Raw genomic sequence first — 14239 nt, forward strand, 5'->3', positions numbered from 1 at the left:
GCGCTAATGCTAAATGTTTGTCTAAGCCAAAAGCAACACAACCGATCTATAAATAAATAAGCGATACTTGATGGTAATCGTCATATGCGGTCCAGCTCAGTAGATTCCATCAACTCCAATGCTCCTCACCCACCCTGACCTACCATCCACCGCTTGACTGAATGACTCATCCCAGAAAGAAAAAAATCGTGCGGCCACGGCCCACCAGACATCTCAAACCCCAAAATACCCCTTAACGTTCATCGATCCTTCGAAAACAAAAAAGGAAAAGTACCAAAGAAGCGTCCACCACTCAGACTTCAGAGGGAGAGAGCAGAGTTTTGAAAAGTGTCTGACGCCTTTTGAAATTTTGAGCTGTGTGTTGTTGCTTGATGCGTGCATTTTGGTTTGTAGGATCTGACACTGAGTCAAATCGTTCACTTACTTTGTTTATGGCCTATGTTGCTCTGAGTCAACTCGTTCACTGACTTGGGATCGACAATGTTGGACGGACTTCTCAGCCGAGGCTTTGCTTCCAAATGGTTTTCCCTCTATCTATATGAATGTATATGGATTCTGTGTTTTGATTTTGAGTGTTAATGTTTTTTTTTTTTTTTTTTGTGTGGCTGTAGTAAGTCATTGATTAAAACGACCAAGACTCGGATCGATGTGATTCGGAGGAAGAGAAAGGCGACTGAGAAGTACTTGAAGAAAGATATCGCTGATTTGCTTGCCAATGGGCTCGATATCAATGCATATGGAAGGGTAATCTAACCATCTTTGTATTTTTTGGATTTTCGTTCGGTTTCGTTGCGTTTAGCCGGTTAGATCTTTGAGTTGAGTGTTTGTTTTTTTTGTTGTTGGAATCTTATTCGCTGTCACTTGTTTGGCTGCTGAGAAAAGTTGAGGCAGAGAATAAGAAATCGATATGCTGAATTTTGAGCTTCATTATAACAAAAGAAACAACAGAAAACGAAAAAGGGCGCCTGCGTTGCAAATTGTTTAGATCATAAAATCATGTATCGGAAAAAAATTGAAAAGAAGAATCTTTAGGCTTAAACTATGTTCTATTTATTTGATTTTGTTTTTGGTAGTTTGGCAAACATAACGTTAACGTATTTGGAGGTTGAAACTGAGTGTGTTCTCTTTGCTTCTTATTGAGGATAAGTCAAAATGCAAGGAGAACGGTGGCTTTCAAGAGCCAAATGAGGATTAGCTTCTCTGTGAACAGTAGGATTATGAAATCTTTTCATAATTTTCATGACTTTGAAACAATGGTATTATCTCTGCATAGGATGGAATTGGAGGTTTAAGCATCATAGCCTGAGCTTTTGTGTATGAGGATCATAACATCAATATCCCTTTTGTCCCTCACCATAACCAAGAAACACACACATAGCTGAGCGTGCAGACAACTTAGAACGTTCAGCATGAGGTCGAAGGACAAAGCATGTGCAACCAAATACTTTTAAATGAAAATATTCAGGAGCCTTACCACATAATTTCTCATAAGAAATAATTGCACAAAGGACTCAAAGCCTGAGCCTAGCCCCTTTCAAAAGAGCTACTACCTTTTTTTCGGTCTCGCATGGATTGACCAATTGCAGAAACGCCGTCAGAGATTTCTTTGGAAATTTTAAGATACTTGACATAGATTTACCATTTTTTGAGTGAACTTGTTAGGGTTGAATAAGATATAAGCCAGCTCTTGTAGACCATGAGCAAAACATTCAATAAGTACATTTCATGTTTCCATTGAAGTGCCAAGTCCCAAAACTGGTTTAAGTATGCCTTTGGATAGAGTGCCCGTAACCCTGCCGTAAAGCAAGCAATTTGATCATTTCCAAAGGTGTTATAGTCTGGATTCTCAGAAAGCAATTTGTCTCCTGCACCTTCAGCATTTGAGTCAAAAATATATCTTTTAGGCATCGGAAAATCTCCGTTGAGAAATCCAAGCATCTCTTGCCGCTTGGTTAAACTCATTGCTTGAATTTTCCAGAGGAAATAGTTTGATTGAATTAGATAAAATCCTGTACCCCTTAATTTGGATCTGTAATGCAATGGTAGGAAATGGTGATTGTTTGACATCACACATGCTGGAAATATTATGTTTCCTGTTGCCTTCAAATGTTGTAGGTTTTATTTTTCTTTATTTTTGTTTTTTGTGGGATGACTGGGACCTGATACCACTTCTAGATTGTGTGACTGCTCCATTATTGAAACTGTTGATGATTTGGGTTTAATGTACCTTTTACTGAAAGAAGTGATATTGTTTCTTGTGAGGTGGTGAAACAGGCTGATGGACTTCTAGTTGAATTGACACTTTCTTCATGTTATGATTTCGTTGAGCATTCATGTGATTTCGTATTGAACCATCTTTCAATGATGCAAAAACAGAGGTATGTGTTGCTTTATTGTTATAGTCACATCAGAACTGTTTGCTGGCCTTTAAATCTCATCAAAAATTCCATGAAAAGCTAATATTGTAAGCTAGCTATAAAAAATTCCTTGTTTAATGTATATTTGTATAGTTGGGTATCAGGCATATGTGAATAAAAATATTAAATATCCAAGGGAAGAAAACACCAGATAAGATGATACAATGACCATAAGTTGGCTCATCCTGCTCTAAAGTCATAGCCTCTTTATCTTCAGTCCGCCATACTGGCTGGACAATATATGCCATTCTTGTACCATTGGAATTAACTTTTTTTTTTTTGATAGGCTTGTACCATTGGATTTAACTATTATGCGGTCATCTATGGCTCATCATGTCTGCATACAATCTGTAGTATTAGTTTCTAACTGTTCAATTCATGGAGCTCATCTTTTCTGCGCGTATTATACGATTATGTACTATCAACTTACATGTAAATATTGGACAGCATGGGTGACATCTAATGCCATTCAAATCAGATATTCATTATGTACTATTAGATTGAGGCTTATGGATTAGATAAAATCTAGTGTATATATTTTTGTTGGAGTTAGAATATGAAATAGTGAGGATGAATGCAGATATGGCTGCATCCTTCTAGACAGCTTCCTGTTTGTTGGATATTAAATTTTTACATGCCTGTTTCAATTTTCATTTTTTCTTAAGCTAAAATATGTAATTGTGGGGTATACTTGTTCTATCTTATTTATTTATTCTTTGCTGTTAAAGAAATCTAATTGAGGTACTTGGTATTGATTGATCATGCTGGGGAATATCACCTGATGTAAACTTATGATTTGGTTAGTAGATATATGTTAATACCATAGATATGCGCCAGACCGTATTGTACTTTTGCTTGCAAACGTCACTATGCTAATTGGTCCTGCCTCAAATATCTGTGCGATGAAAGATCGACTATCACATGATACTGAGCCATTTAATTCAGCATGTGTATTTTAGAGAAAAAAATTCCTTTAAGGTAATATAATGAGAAGTCAACCAATCAGATTGTCTGGACGCATCTGCTCATAATGAAGTTGGCGTCGATAAATTTCTGGTGGGTTCTGTTCGACGAGATGTTCATGTTACGATATGAGTTCTGCACTCCTAGTTTGAAAGCTTGGTGTAGGGCCAACATGAAATGGAGTTACACTTTTCTAAATTTGAACTTAGGCAATCATGTCTTGATACTACTTCAGAATTGCTCTGGCTTGACTATTCTTTTCTCTCCAATATGCTTTGTTCAACATTTCTTTTGCTTGACCAATTTCTTTACAGGGAATGCCCTGAGGATTGTAGGGCGGCTGTGTCATCCCTGATGTTTGCTGCTGCGAGGTTTTCAGATTTGCCGGAATTACGAGATCTTAGGCAAATATTTCAAGAGCGATATGAGAATTCCCTGGAATTATCTGTGAATCAGAAGGTAATGCCTTATGAACTTACTCTTAATAATATAATTATAAGTTCATAGCTGTTCTAGTCTAATCAGCTGAATTGCTCATTAATAGTTTGTTGAGAATTTAGCTTCAAAGACATCTACACTGGAGAGGAAAGTTCAGTTAATGCAAGACATAGCACTAGAGTTTTCAATAATGTGGGACTCCAGGGCTTTTGAAATGAGACTGTCTAAGCCCTCCACATATGCACAGGTATGCCCTTCTGTATTTTATCATTCTATGGATATGTCTGGCAGATAGAAATAGAGAGCAGATCCTGGGATTCTTAAGATTTCTGGACTTGTTTCACTTACTTAATGGCATCCTCTTTACCTTTTTCTTTTCTCAAATAATTTATAAAAGAAGTTTTAAAGATTTTTCTTCACATTCATACTGGTATCCTCCTTAAAATATCTTTCAACATGTTTGAGTTTACCTGCACTTTCTGTGCTTTACTGCAGGACCAACCCAAAATTTATGGGTCTTTCAATGTTACTGGTGATAAAAATAAATCATCGAGTGGTATGGGAACCATCCCAAGAGGAGAGAAGCCTGATGTTTCACTTAAAGAAAGACTTGAACTTACTAATGATGGGCATAGATTGTACAATGGCCAGGAGGGTACTGTATCAAAAAGAGAACTGGACAATCGGTCTAGACATGAATTCTCTGACAAGGGATACAAGGCACGCAATGGCAGAGAAGGAACTGTCTCGAAAAAGGATGGTCATGACATTTCATCCCAAGGAAGGCAAGAATTTGCTGATGACAAGCACGATGCATGGAATTGGAAGGGAGATGCCACTCCAAAGTCAGCTAGATCTCGCAGTTCATCTCGAGGAAAAGGTCTGGAATGCATTGATGATGGATCTAGGTTGCCTGTTTGTAGAGAGAATACTGCCCCTGTAAGTGACTACGCAGGATCCTTACTTCATGGAAAGCCTGAATTTGCTCCTAGTTGTGCAGGACTGCAGTCGAAGGGCAATTGTAAAGAACCATTGGCTGGTAATAATCTTGTCATTCAACATAATATTACGAACTTAGTGGGGAAGGTTGAGGAGGATATAATACCTAAGGAGAAGCCCTACTACAGGAATGCCCTCCCTCCTCCTTATGTTAAGCCTAATGTTAAACCCAAGGCTAGCAAATCTAGATCCGATTTAGGATCTTCACCGGCTGGTTTTGATAGTAATGTAGCCCTTGTGGAACCTTCAATACTCAAGAGAGCCAATGTTGGTAGTACTTCTGAGAGGATCCAAATAGGATCGAACCACTCTGATTATGAGAGGCAGGTTGTTGGACTTGCTAGAGTGAATGGTCATGGTCAAGAGAAAGATCATTTCTATCAAGATGATATAACCGGGAACTCCACACCAAAACCAAGATCAACCCGAAGGAGACGATCAAAATCACATCACAATAACAATGATGCTGGCTATTTTGAAGAAACAGGAGTTGTTACAAGGAAATCAAGAAGCAAGGAAAGGGATAACTCAAGACGTGGGTTGCAAGTTCTATTTGATGATGAACACTACAAGGATGATGAAGAGGAAAGGAAATTGGATAAACTGTTGATGAAGTATAGTAAGAAACCATCACCCTATGAACCAGCAATGGTGAGAGGAAAATCTAAAACTCGTCATGCAGATCACATGGGGGCTAATGCGGGTGAATCCCCACAGAATAGCAGAGGTGGGCCTGATGAGATGTCAGAGATGGTTCCTCCTCCGCCCCGGTCAGTTTCTCTACCCCATGAACATACAAGTCAATCACAGGCAACCAAAGTGCTTTCTCGTGCTGCTTCTTTTCAGCCGGCTCGGCATGTGCATCCTAAGCTGCCAGACTATGATGTTTTGGCTGAACGATTTGCAGCCCTGAGAGGAAGGTAAGGGATTGAGCATTCAGAATTTTCTTTGTCAGCATGATTGCTACCAACCTAAAGCTTCTTGCATTTGTTTCCCTGGGTGGATTTGGTGCTGTCTTTGAAGAAAAATAGAATGCCGATACTCCCATTACTGATGGTTGAGCACCTTATAGGCTTGGCTCTGAACTTGCATGACCTGCAGTCCAGTATAGCTCTACGTGTGTCTAGGGCTGGCATTGTTCTTCTTAGCCGTTATATACTAAATTTCAATACAGTCCCCGGAGCCCAGAGTGCCTATTTTTTTTTTTTTTTTCTTTTTTTTCTGGGGCAGTACCCAGAGCTATTGGTTGCAAGAGTTGTAGTAATGCATGTAGCTTAAAATGGTAGAAGATTCTATGCGGTTAGATAGAAGTTGGATGAGATTGCTTAATATGGTACCGGAGTTCTTTGAACCAAAAACAAAAAACAAAAGTACTATTGTTCCACTGCCAAAGATTAAGACTTGTTTCATGTGAATTAATTAATCACAATTTTAGTTGTTTCTTTCTCAAAATAATCATTATTCATGGTCATTTTCAATTTTGTCTGGAGACGAAGGGAAAGAAGGTTGGACTATGATGTTTTGTTGAGTGTGGTGGAACTTTTAGCTTTGATTCCATTTTTGCTCAAAGATTGTGAATTTGTGATGATGGTCTGCATGTATAGTACTATAATGCCAATACAAAATGACCTATATGACCTCGAATGTCAGAAAAACCCAGCAGCTCAGAAATCAGAACCAAAGCTTTTAACATTCCCCAGGTCATTGCCATTTTTAGATTCGCTTACAATTTCCTTGTCATAGGTGAACAACTATTTCCCGCCAAAAAGCTTCTCACCCGCCCCCATATATCACAGTCCCTCTTTTTACTGCCCCCCATACTCTCACTCCACCACAAAGCAAGAGAGAGAGAGAGAGAGATGAGGGGGACATCCAAGGTGATTATGGGGGCAACCCTGGTAATGGTGGTGAGCCTTGCCATAGTGCTAGGCCTAATCTTGGTGCTGCTAGCTGAGCTCTACTGTTCTCTCTTACTCCGCCGGCGTCAGCTCAGAAACACCACCTCCGACACCCCCACCGCCACTGTGATCTCCACTGCCACCGCCACCAACACTTCCTCTTCTCAGCCCTCGCAATCCAAAGACGAATCATCTACTCCCCCTCACAGTAGCTTCTACTCCCAAGGGGTTCTTCACGCTCCAAGAAGCTTACTCTTCCCTGCATTTTCCAGCATTGAAAACGAGGGAGAAACAAAGAAGCTGCATTCTCAGCTTCATCATATTGTTGACGTCCAAACCCAAGAGTCAAACGCAAGCCCTCGCCAAATTGGACTTGTCTCTGCTTCTTCTCCGCCAACTCCTTGTAATGACAAAGCTAGCGGTTGTGGGGAGCATTTTGTGTACATTTCTAATCCCATTTATGACAACGATGCTATGGCAACCGGGGTGGACAGGGACAGTACTCCATTCGAAACGCCGGACACGTCGCCTTCGCGATTAGAAACGGGCGGTTCTTCTTCCGACGAAGACGACGATGACGTTCCCCAACCATCAAGCCCAACCACACCTCCTCTGACTCCGATGAAGAAGCTTCCAGCCGAGGCTTGCTCCGTCTCCCTTAGGAATACCGGGTCAATTGGCACTTCAGGGAGTGATTCCAACAGTTGCAATGGTCCTTCATCATCATCATCAAGCTCTCCTTGTACATCTCCTTCATGGTGATGCATCATGCTCGTGCAGAGAAAAAGACAGCAGCAGAGGCAGAGCAGAGGGTAAGAGTAGGAACTTTTTTCTCTGCATGCGTGGTAGGCAATGGGCATGGCTCGTCCACCCAAGCCACGCCTCTAAAGGCCAACTAATTTTCTTTTACTCTTTTCTTTCCCTCTCTACGTAGTACGTACGTTGCAGGATTGCTCTTTTGTTTTCATTTGCTTGTATGGGTGGTTCTTGGATTCCTTTCTAGTGATATATATAAACAATTGTTTTGTTTTTGGATTTTTGAGAAATAGAGTGCATGTGAATTGTGATGAGTGGAGTAAAGGACAGAAAGACGAGGATAAGAAAAAAAAAACAAACAAACAAACAAAAACAAACGAACAGTTTGCTTTCACCTCGAGCGCTGATTTCAATGCGTTGAAGATTAAAAACAAACAAAAACTGTCACCCGCGAGGTCTTTTGTCCAGTTTTGATAATGACGAGTCCTGTTGGTTTACCTGAGCCACTGGACCAGGAGGCAAGGCAAGAAGCTTCAGTTTCTCCCCGCTGACTGTTTTTTTTTTTTTTGGGGACACGGTTTCACATATAGCAAATTTTGTTTGTTAAGGGTAAATGGGTCGGAGCATTATCAACCGGGCAGCTAATTTGGTTAGTCCGGTAGACAAAAAAAAAAAAAAGGATAAAAAGAAGTTGGAATCACAACAAATATTTTTATTTTCCATTCTCTCTCTTCTCAGAAGTGGTTTTGTAATGAATGAGTAAAATAAAAATAAAGAAAAATACTTAAATGGAGTAGAAAAAAGATATAATTGAATTTTGAACGTGGGTAGCTAAAATTGAATTTTCTAACTAAAGTTTAACAAGTAAAAGCACTGATATTGGGGCTAGCAAAACTAGCCAAAAATCGGTTGCATGAGTTAAATTAATTATATATATAAAAAAACTCATATTCTCTCTCGGACAAAGTTTTTCTTCAAATTAGGTTAGAGTAATTTTCTTTAACTTAGTCTATAAAAGCGATATGTGTCCCTTGAACATGTGAAAAGCATATGTTTTTTTAATAGTAGGGACAAAGTTAAAATAAATCTTATTAAAAACTCATGCGCACATCACATGTTATTAAAAAAATTGACACATGTTATTTTTATAGACTAGGTTGAAGGAAATTCCTCAAACTCAGTTTGAAGGAAAACTTTGTCCTTCTCTCTCCTCTTTGGGCATATTGAAAATAGATAAAGACGGTGTATTTTAAATGGAATAATGAGGTGCTCGGAAAAAGTGTGTTAACAAAAATATAAAAACTGTGTTATTTTGCTAAATACAAACCATTTTTTTTTTTTTTTTTTGAAAAAGCTAAATACAAACTTAAGCCCCTTACAAAGTCATTGATTTGCTCTGGAGTTTTATGTACACCCACTTTTAAGGTACTGACTAGATGATAGAAGGGCTTTCAGTTGCATTAATCAATTTCTGGTACGTTTAAACTTTTGTGTGTCCTTTGAAGATGTGAAGGCCTATTTTGATAGAGCATAGTAAATGATCAATAATTTTGCTTTAGCAATGACACTTCTTACTGCAGTATTTATTCATTGAGTTCCGTTAAATCATAGTCTTGCACATAAGAGGAATATGTGAAATGTTTGAAAGTGTCACATGCTTTTCTAATGAGATCTTAAAATGTACATAGAACAAATATTCTTACAACATGTTTGTGCAGCTTGCATATCAGTCTTCAACTTTGATTAGTCACAATGAATTTCCATCTCATTGATTGATGTCCTTATGATTGATCGAGGAAAGCCTGTTTTATAAGATGGGAGGAAAAATAAGGGAAACATAAATTGTTTGATTTCTCAAACTATATTGAACATTAATTACATCACCCACATGTAAGGTAGCTGGATCACCAATGGATCGAACTAATGAAGGAGGTTTATACCATCATTTTAACTTTATATTGTCAAAGAATAAAAATAACATAAGTTTCATATAATTGAAAGGATTACATACAGTTGAATAGCCAAGTGTGGGAATCATACAGAGCAGCAAAACAATCTTCTTCCACCGTCTTGTGATCCTCTGTGTAATTTCATTCCAGTCGGACGTGAAGGGCTAGCTTTTGCCAATTTCTTTGCTGCAAAAAAGCTTTTCTGTAAGCATGGAAATGAATTTCTAGTAAAATAGAGAATTGGATTCAACAGTTGGTTGATGTCAGCATTCATGGATAAAGTGAGAGGGCCACAACAACAAAACACTGTCGCCAAAAGATGAAGCAGCCAGTGGACCTAGACTATCCAATTAAGAACTTGTTCTGAAGCCATAACTTAAATGACTTTTGCCCCATTCTTTGTTTTAGGATTATTATTCCTTACTTGAATTCTTCCCCTCTTTGGTCAAATTTGTATCATTAAAAAAAAAAAAAAAAAAAAAAAAAAAAATGTAGCTACATTACCTATTTCATAGAAGAGCTCGTTCACATTCTGTGCAGTTTTGGCAGATGTTTCAAGAAAAACCATGCCATTTTCTTTAGCAAACTGCTCACCATCCTGCAACCATTATTACAAGGATTGAAAATTTGTCTTTAGCAATTGCATTGAACAATGGACTCGTTCACAATGATGATCAGCATAAGCAACAGGCATCTAGCTTGAATAATTGAAATACTCTTTCCTCATCAAATCACAGATATGCAATGGACCCAGACAAAAGCTATCATGCATTTTGTGTATGCTTTTGTTCATTTTTTCCAGGTTTTCCTTTTCTTTCCTTTTTTATTCTTTTTTGAGGTAGGAGGTGAGGCAATCACCTAGGCATTCAGGGTATAGGGCAAAGCTTGAGTTGGGAGCCCTCTCAAATGTCTAGGTGCATAGCAATATGATGTTGACTACACTTAAACATGAACAGGATAAAGATAACAAACAAGAATAGTGGAATGTAACTACCTCGAATCCCACTTTCCTCTTCTCTGCCAAGTCAGCCTTGTTGGCCGCCAAGAACATTATCAAATTAGGATTTCCTGATATAGTCAAGTAAGAAATCAGCTTAGATGTTGAACTAATAACAAAATCACTTCAATAATATGTTTATGCTCAACAATTGTCATAATATCATGTTGAAGGAGGTAACCTTGGCCAATGGATGGATTTGTGTTTGATTTCCACATTAATTCTGGTTATGTTTTAGTAAATACCTTTAGAAATTGGTCAATTTAAAGGGTAATCAAACTTATCAAAATGTTGAGAAGGCATTTTTGTACAAATTGGTGAACATTGTCAAATTGAAGGCTACATGGTAACAACAAGAGTGACATTTAAAAAAAAAAAAAAATCAATTGATAAGTTACAAATGCCTTCATTGGGTCTTGAATTCAAGACCCCACTCTCTAGGGGAAGAAGTGTTATTTGAGCTTTAGCACATTGGCAAGAGTAGCAGCTTGCAGCTTAATGATAATTTATCTTTAAGAAAATATCTCTAGAGCAAAAGTGATTCTTGCATACTTTGGAGATAGCAAAATATGCAGTGAACTAATTGTTGGAGTAGGGACTATGGGTCTGCAAGAGAAGAGAATTTGGAAGGTATAAAATAACACCTACAACATCAGACCAGGAGAGACGCATATGCAACGCAATATATTGCACAAATTGCTCAGGCAATTGTTAAATCACCACTTATCCCAAAAGTTGTGATAAATGGTGATTTAACACGGTATCACTCATCATTTGGGCTTGCATGCAACCTATATAGGTGACATAGAGGCGTCACATAATGGATCCAGATCTGTAGATCTCAGTAAGTGTAAGGACTTATATTGCAGGTGATATGGTTCTGACTCAAAAGTACCACAGATTGCAAAGTTTGTTAAAAGATTAAAAGGCATGGAGAGACAAGCAGCAATAGAAAACAAAGATTCTAAGAGTATACGTTTTAGCCTTAGCTTGTATGGGAATGATAAATTGCTGTCAGTTACCTTGTCTTTGCAATTCTTGAACCCACTTTTTGGCTCGAACAAACGAATCCTGAAGGCAAAGGACAATACATTTAACTGGTCAGATGGATTCCCAGTTTAACTGGTAACAAGTTCTCAATGCAAATTTTGTAACCCTTACTAACAAATTCTTAAAGAAATAGTATTCACAAACTCATTGATAGATCTTAAGACTATGATCATCATGGATTAGTGTTGAGACAACCCAAAAATATCTCATAACTCCACTTTATCATCTCATGGCTCAATAGATTGAATTATCTATCAACTTTGAGACATATTGAGCACATTTTTATGTAATCAGGATTTTTTTTTTTTTTTTTTTGAGCACATCTTTGTTTCATATACATTTGCAATCTCTAAGAATGACGAAAAAAAAAAAGAGAGGGGAGCTTCAAGAAAGTCCATGTGGGGCCATTTTACCACCATAATAAGAATGAAATGTATATGAAACAACTAGAGTAGAGTTAAGCTCATGAAAGTAATACTAACATTCCATAACCTGCTTAAATTTAGATTATACAACTACAGATAATATTAATTCAAGATGAAATCATGACCACACGAAAGCTAACAGTGAATTTAATCATAGCTGAAGATGTGCAAGTGAAAAACTAGCAATAAAACTATTGGAAGCTTGACAAGTAGCTAGCTACCATGCTTGTAATGTCATAAACCACAACCGCTGCAGCTGCACCACGGTAGTACATAGGAGCCAAACTATGATATCGCTCCTGCCCTGCCGTGTCCCATATATCAAATTTTATAGTGGCTTGATTTAATGACAAGACCTGAGTGAAGAAGGCTGCTCCAATAGTTGATTCCTGCATCTTATACCTTCGTTAGAGGTTGCACACTATCATGATTTCAAGGAAAGAAAAAGAGAGTGAAGATAATTAGGAAAGAAAAAGAAAGCGAACCTGGTACTCCAAAAATTGACCTTTGACAAATCTCAATACCAAACTGGTTTTTCCGGCTCCCATGTCCCCAAGAAGTACCTAGGGGAAAAGGTTGATAATGTCAAAAACAACAATGGGTTTTCCTTTTGCTAATCATTCCTCTCAAAGTACTCCATAACAATGCACAACTATCTCTGGCAAAGAGTTCTTTTTTATACGAATTTTATTACATAAGAAATTCTACATGTAACACCAACTAACTAATGAGTAAGGAGCCAGAGACTTGCTTTTTTGGTGGATAAGCTGGGATCACAAGCCCTTCACGTGTGAGCTCAAACAATCCTTTAATACGTGAAATATTTAATTGAATTGTGGAGTTAGGGTTTGAATTCATAACCTCTCTGGCTCTAATACCATGCAAAATCATTACTTATTCCAAAATTTAAGCTCTAATACCATGCAAAATCATTACTTATTCCAAAATTTAAGTTAACAAGGATTAAATTTAATCATTTAATCAATACGGCCACGCCACAATCAAATTTCATAAACCAAATTACCTTATGCATTAATATAATCCACAAGGCAACGAAAAACAAACAAGAATCTCCCCAACACAGATATCAATTTCGGCGGCAAACATCCTTAAAGCAACCTATGATCATGAAATCATACAGCTCCATCCAGGATTCACACATCGGCATATATTAATAAAAGCATATGATTTTGGCAAATAATTATTATCAAAGGTATCCAAAGCAAAAAATATTAGATGCTATGTATCAAAGTTGATAAATTTGTGTCTCAAAATAACAAACACCATCGTCTCTGGTTCGATCAACAACCTCAGTGAATCCACTAGCTGATGCAAACCAATCTTATCTAAGTGAAACAGGATTAACCCATTTCATCATTTGAGCGAATTTAAGAGAACAGGGAAGACATACCCACCAGCTTGGCTTGTATGTTCTTGTTGCCTGTCCTCGCCATTCTGAGTCCAGTGGATAATATTTCTTCAAAATCCCAATCCAAAAGAGAAACAGAGCTTGTACCCAGAGAGAGTTATCGGCTTTGAAAGCAAAATCTGAGCGAAAAAGTGCTTTGAGAAAAAGGTGTATGCTAGGAGGAAAAGGAAATGGAAATTGCTATTAGAGCTGAAGTTTTTGTTGCTTCCACCACGAAAGCTTGGATAATGTTGACACGTGGGAAGCCTGGAAGAAGTAAAAGTTGTAATGACAATAGCTGTTTGGGGAACGGGACTGGTAGTTTGTCTGTTGACTGGTAAGTTAGTTTGCTTTAGCTGTCTTATTTTGTCTGTTTCTTCATTTCCCTAATCCTTGCCTTTCTGGTTCCTACTGTTTTTCGACGCTCCTTTGTAGAATTAGGATATCTGCGATTCATTATCCGGTTTCTTATATTGGAACACTATTTTTGTCATTTTAAAAAATAAAAAAATAAAAATATCCTAACTAAATATTATCCCATTCAAATAATTAGAAAAAATCTTGTTCTCTCTTTTGTATCTTTTGCAATAGAGAAAGGCAATCCTTTGTTAAGGGTTTTTTTTTTTTTTTTTTGCCTTTTTGTTTTTGTTTGAAAAAGTGATAAAATGAAAATAATTTTAAGTATATGTTTTTTTTTTGTGTTTAAATTATTTGTTTTGAAAAAATAAAATAAAAGGAGAAAAAAAGAAAAAAAGAAAAAAACTTCATGAAATAAAGCCAAATAGTTGTGGAGGAAATGGGCTACGCAGATCATGCGGCCCATTTTTTGGGCCATTACTTTTCATGTGTCATGCATCATAAGAAATTGAGGAATCTTGCATTTCAATTGTCAAAGGAAAAATGTTAGGTTTTTTAAGATTTTTTTAATAAATTTAATTT

At 37.4% G+C, this 14239-nt stretch overlaps 3 protein-coding genes across 5 annotated transcripts; 2 read left to right on the forward strand and 1 right to left on the reverse strand.

The window, feature by feature from the left end:
- Window positions 1-191: 191 nt before the first annotated feature.
- Window positions 192-6633, forward strand: LOC132166081 (Regulator of Vps4 activity in the MVB pathway protein). 3 transcript variants are annotated; one of them, XM_088511975.1, is made up of 7 exons: window positions 192-521; window positions 612-744; window positions 2275-2378; window positions 3695-3839; window positions 3925-4065; window positions 4314-5737; window positions 6561-6633. In XM_088511975.1, exons 1-7 carry the CDS (start codon window positions 481-483, stop codon window positions 6562-6564), a joined length of 1992 nt encoding a protein of 663 aa, XP_088368101.1. In that variant the 5' UTR covers window positions 192-480; the 3' UTR covers window positions 6565-6633. The 3 variants fall into 3 exon arrangements, with proteins under 3 accessions (XP_088368101.1, XP_088368100.1, XP_059432817.2); XM_088511974.1 differs by having other exon boundaries at window positions 6323-6564; XM_059576834.2 differs by lacking the exon at window positions 6561-6633 and having other exon boundaries at window positions 4314-6313.
- A 43-nt stretch (window positions 6634-6676) lies between these two features.
- On the forward strand, window positions 6677-7758 carry LOC132166082 (uncharacterized). Its single transcript, XM_059576835.2, has one exon. The coding sequence runs from the start codon at window positions 6677-6679 to the stop codon at window positions 7475-7477; it is 801 nt and encodes a 266-aa protein (XP_059432818.2). The 3' UTR covers window positions 7478-7758.
- A 1275-nt stretch (window positions 7759-9033) lies between these two features.
- Window positions 9034-13428, reverse strand: LOC132166577 (ras-related protein RHN1). The gene is made up of 8 exons (XM_059577422.2): window positions 13308-13428; window positions 12378-12455; window positions 12114-12281; window positions 11440-11488; window positions 10415-10488; window positions 9925-10018; window positions 9483-9606; window positions 9034-9273 (listed from the first exon to the last, which is right to left on the reverse strand). Exons 1-7 carry the CDS (start codon window positions 13344-13346, stop codon window positions 9506-9508), a joined length of 603 nt encoding a protein of 200 aa, XP_059433405.2. The 5' UTR covers window positions 13347-13428; the 3' UTR covers window positions 9034-9273; window positions 9483-9505.
- Between the last annotated feature and the right edge of the window lie 811 nt (window positions 13429-14239).

This window comes from Corylus avellana, chromosome 11 (assembly GCF_965113065.1).
Source record: "Corylus avellana chromosome 11, dhCorAvel1.hap1.2, whole genome shotgun sequence".
Classification (NCBI taxonomy): Eukaryota; Viridiplantae; Streptophyta; class Magnoliopsida; order Fagales; family Betulaceae; genus Corylus; species Corylus avellana.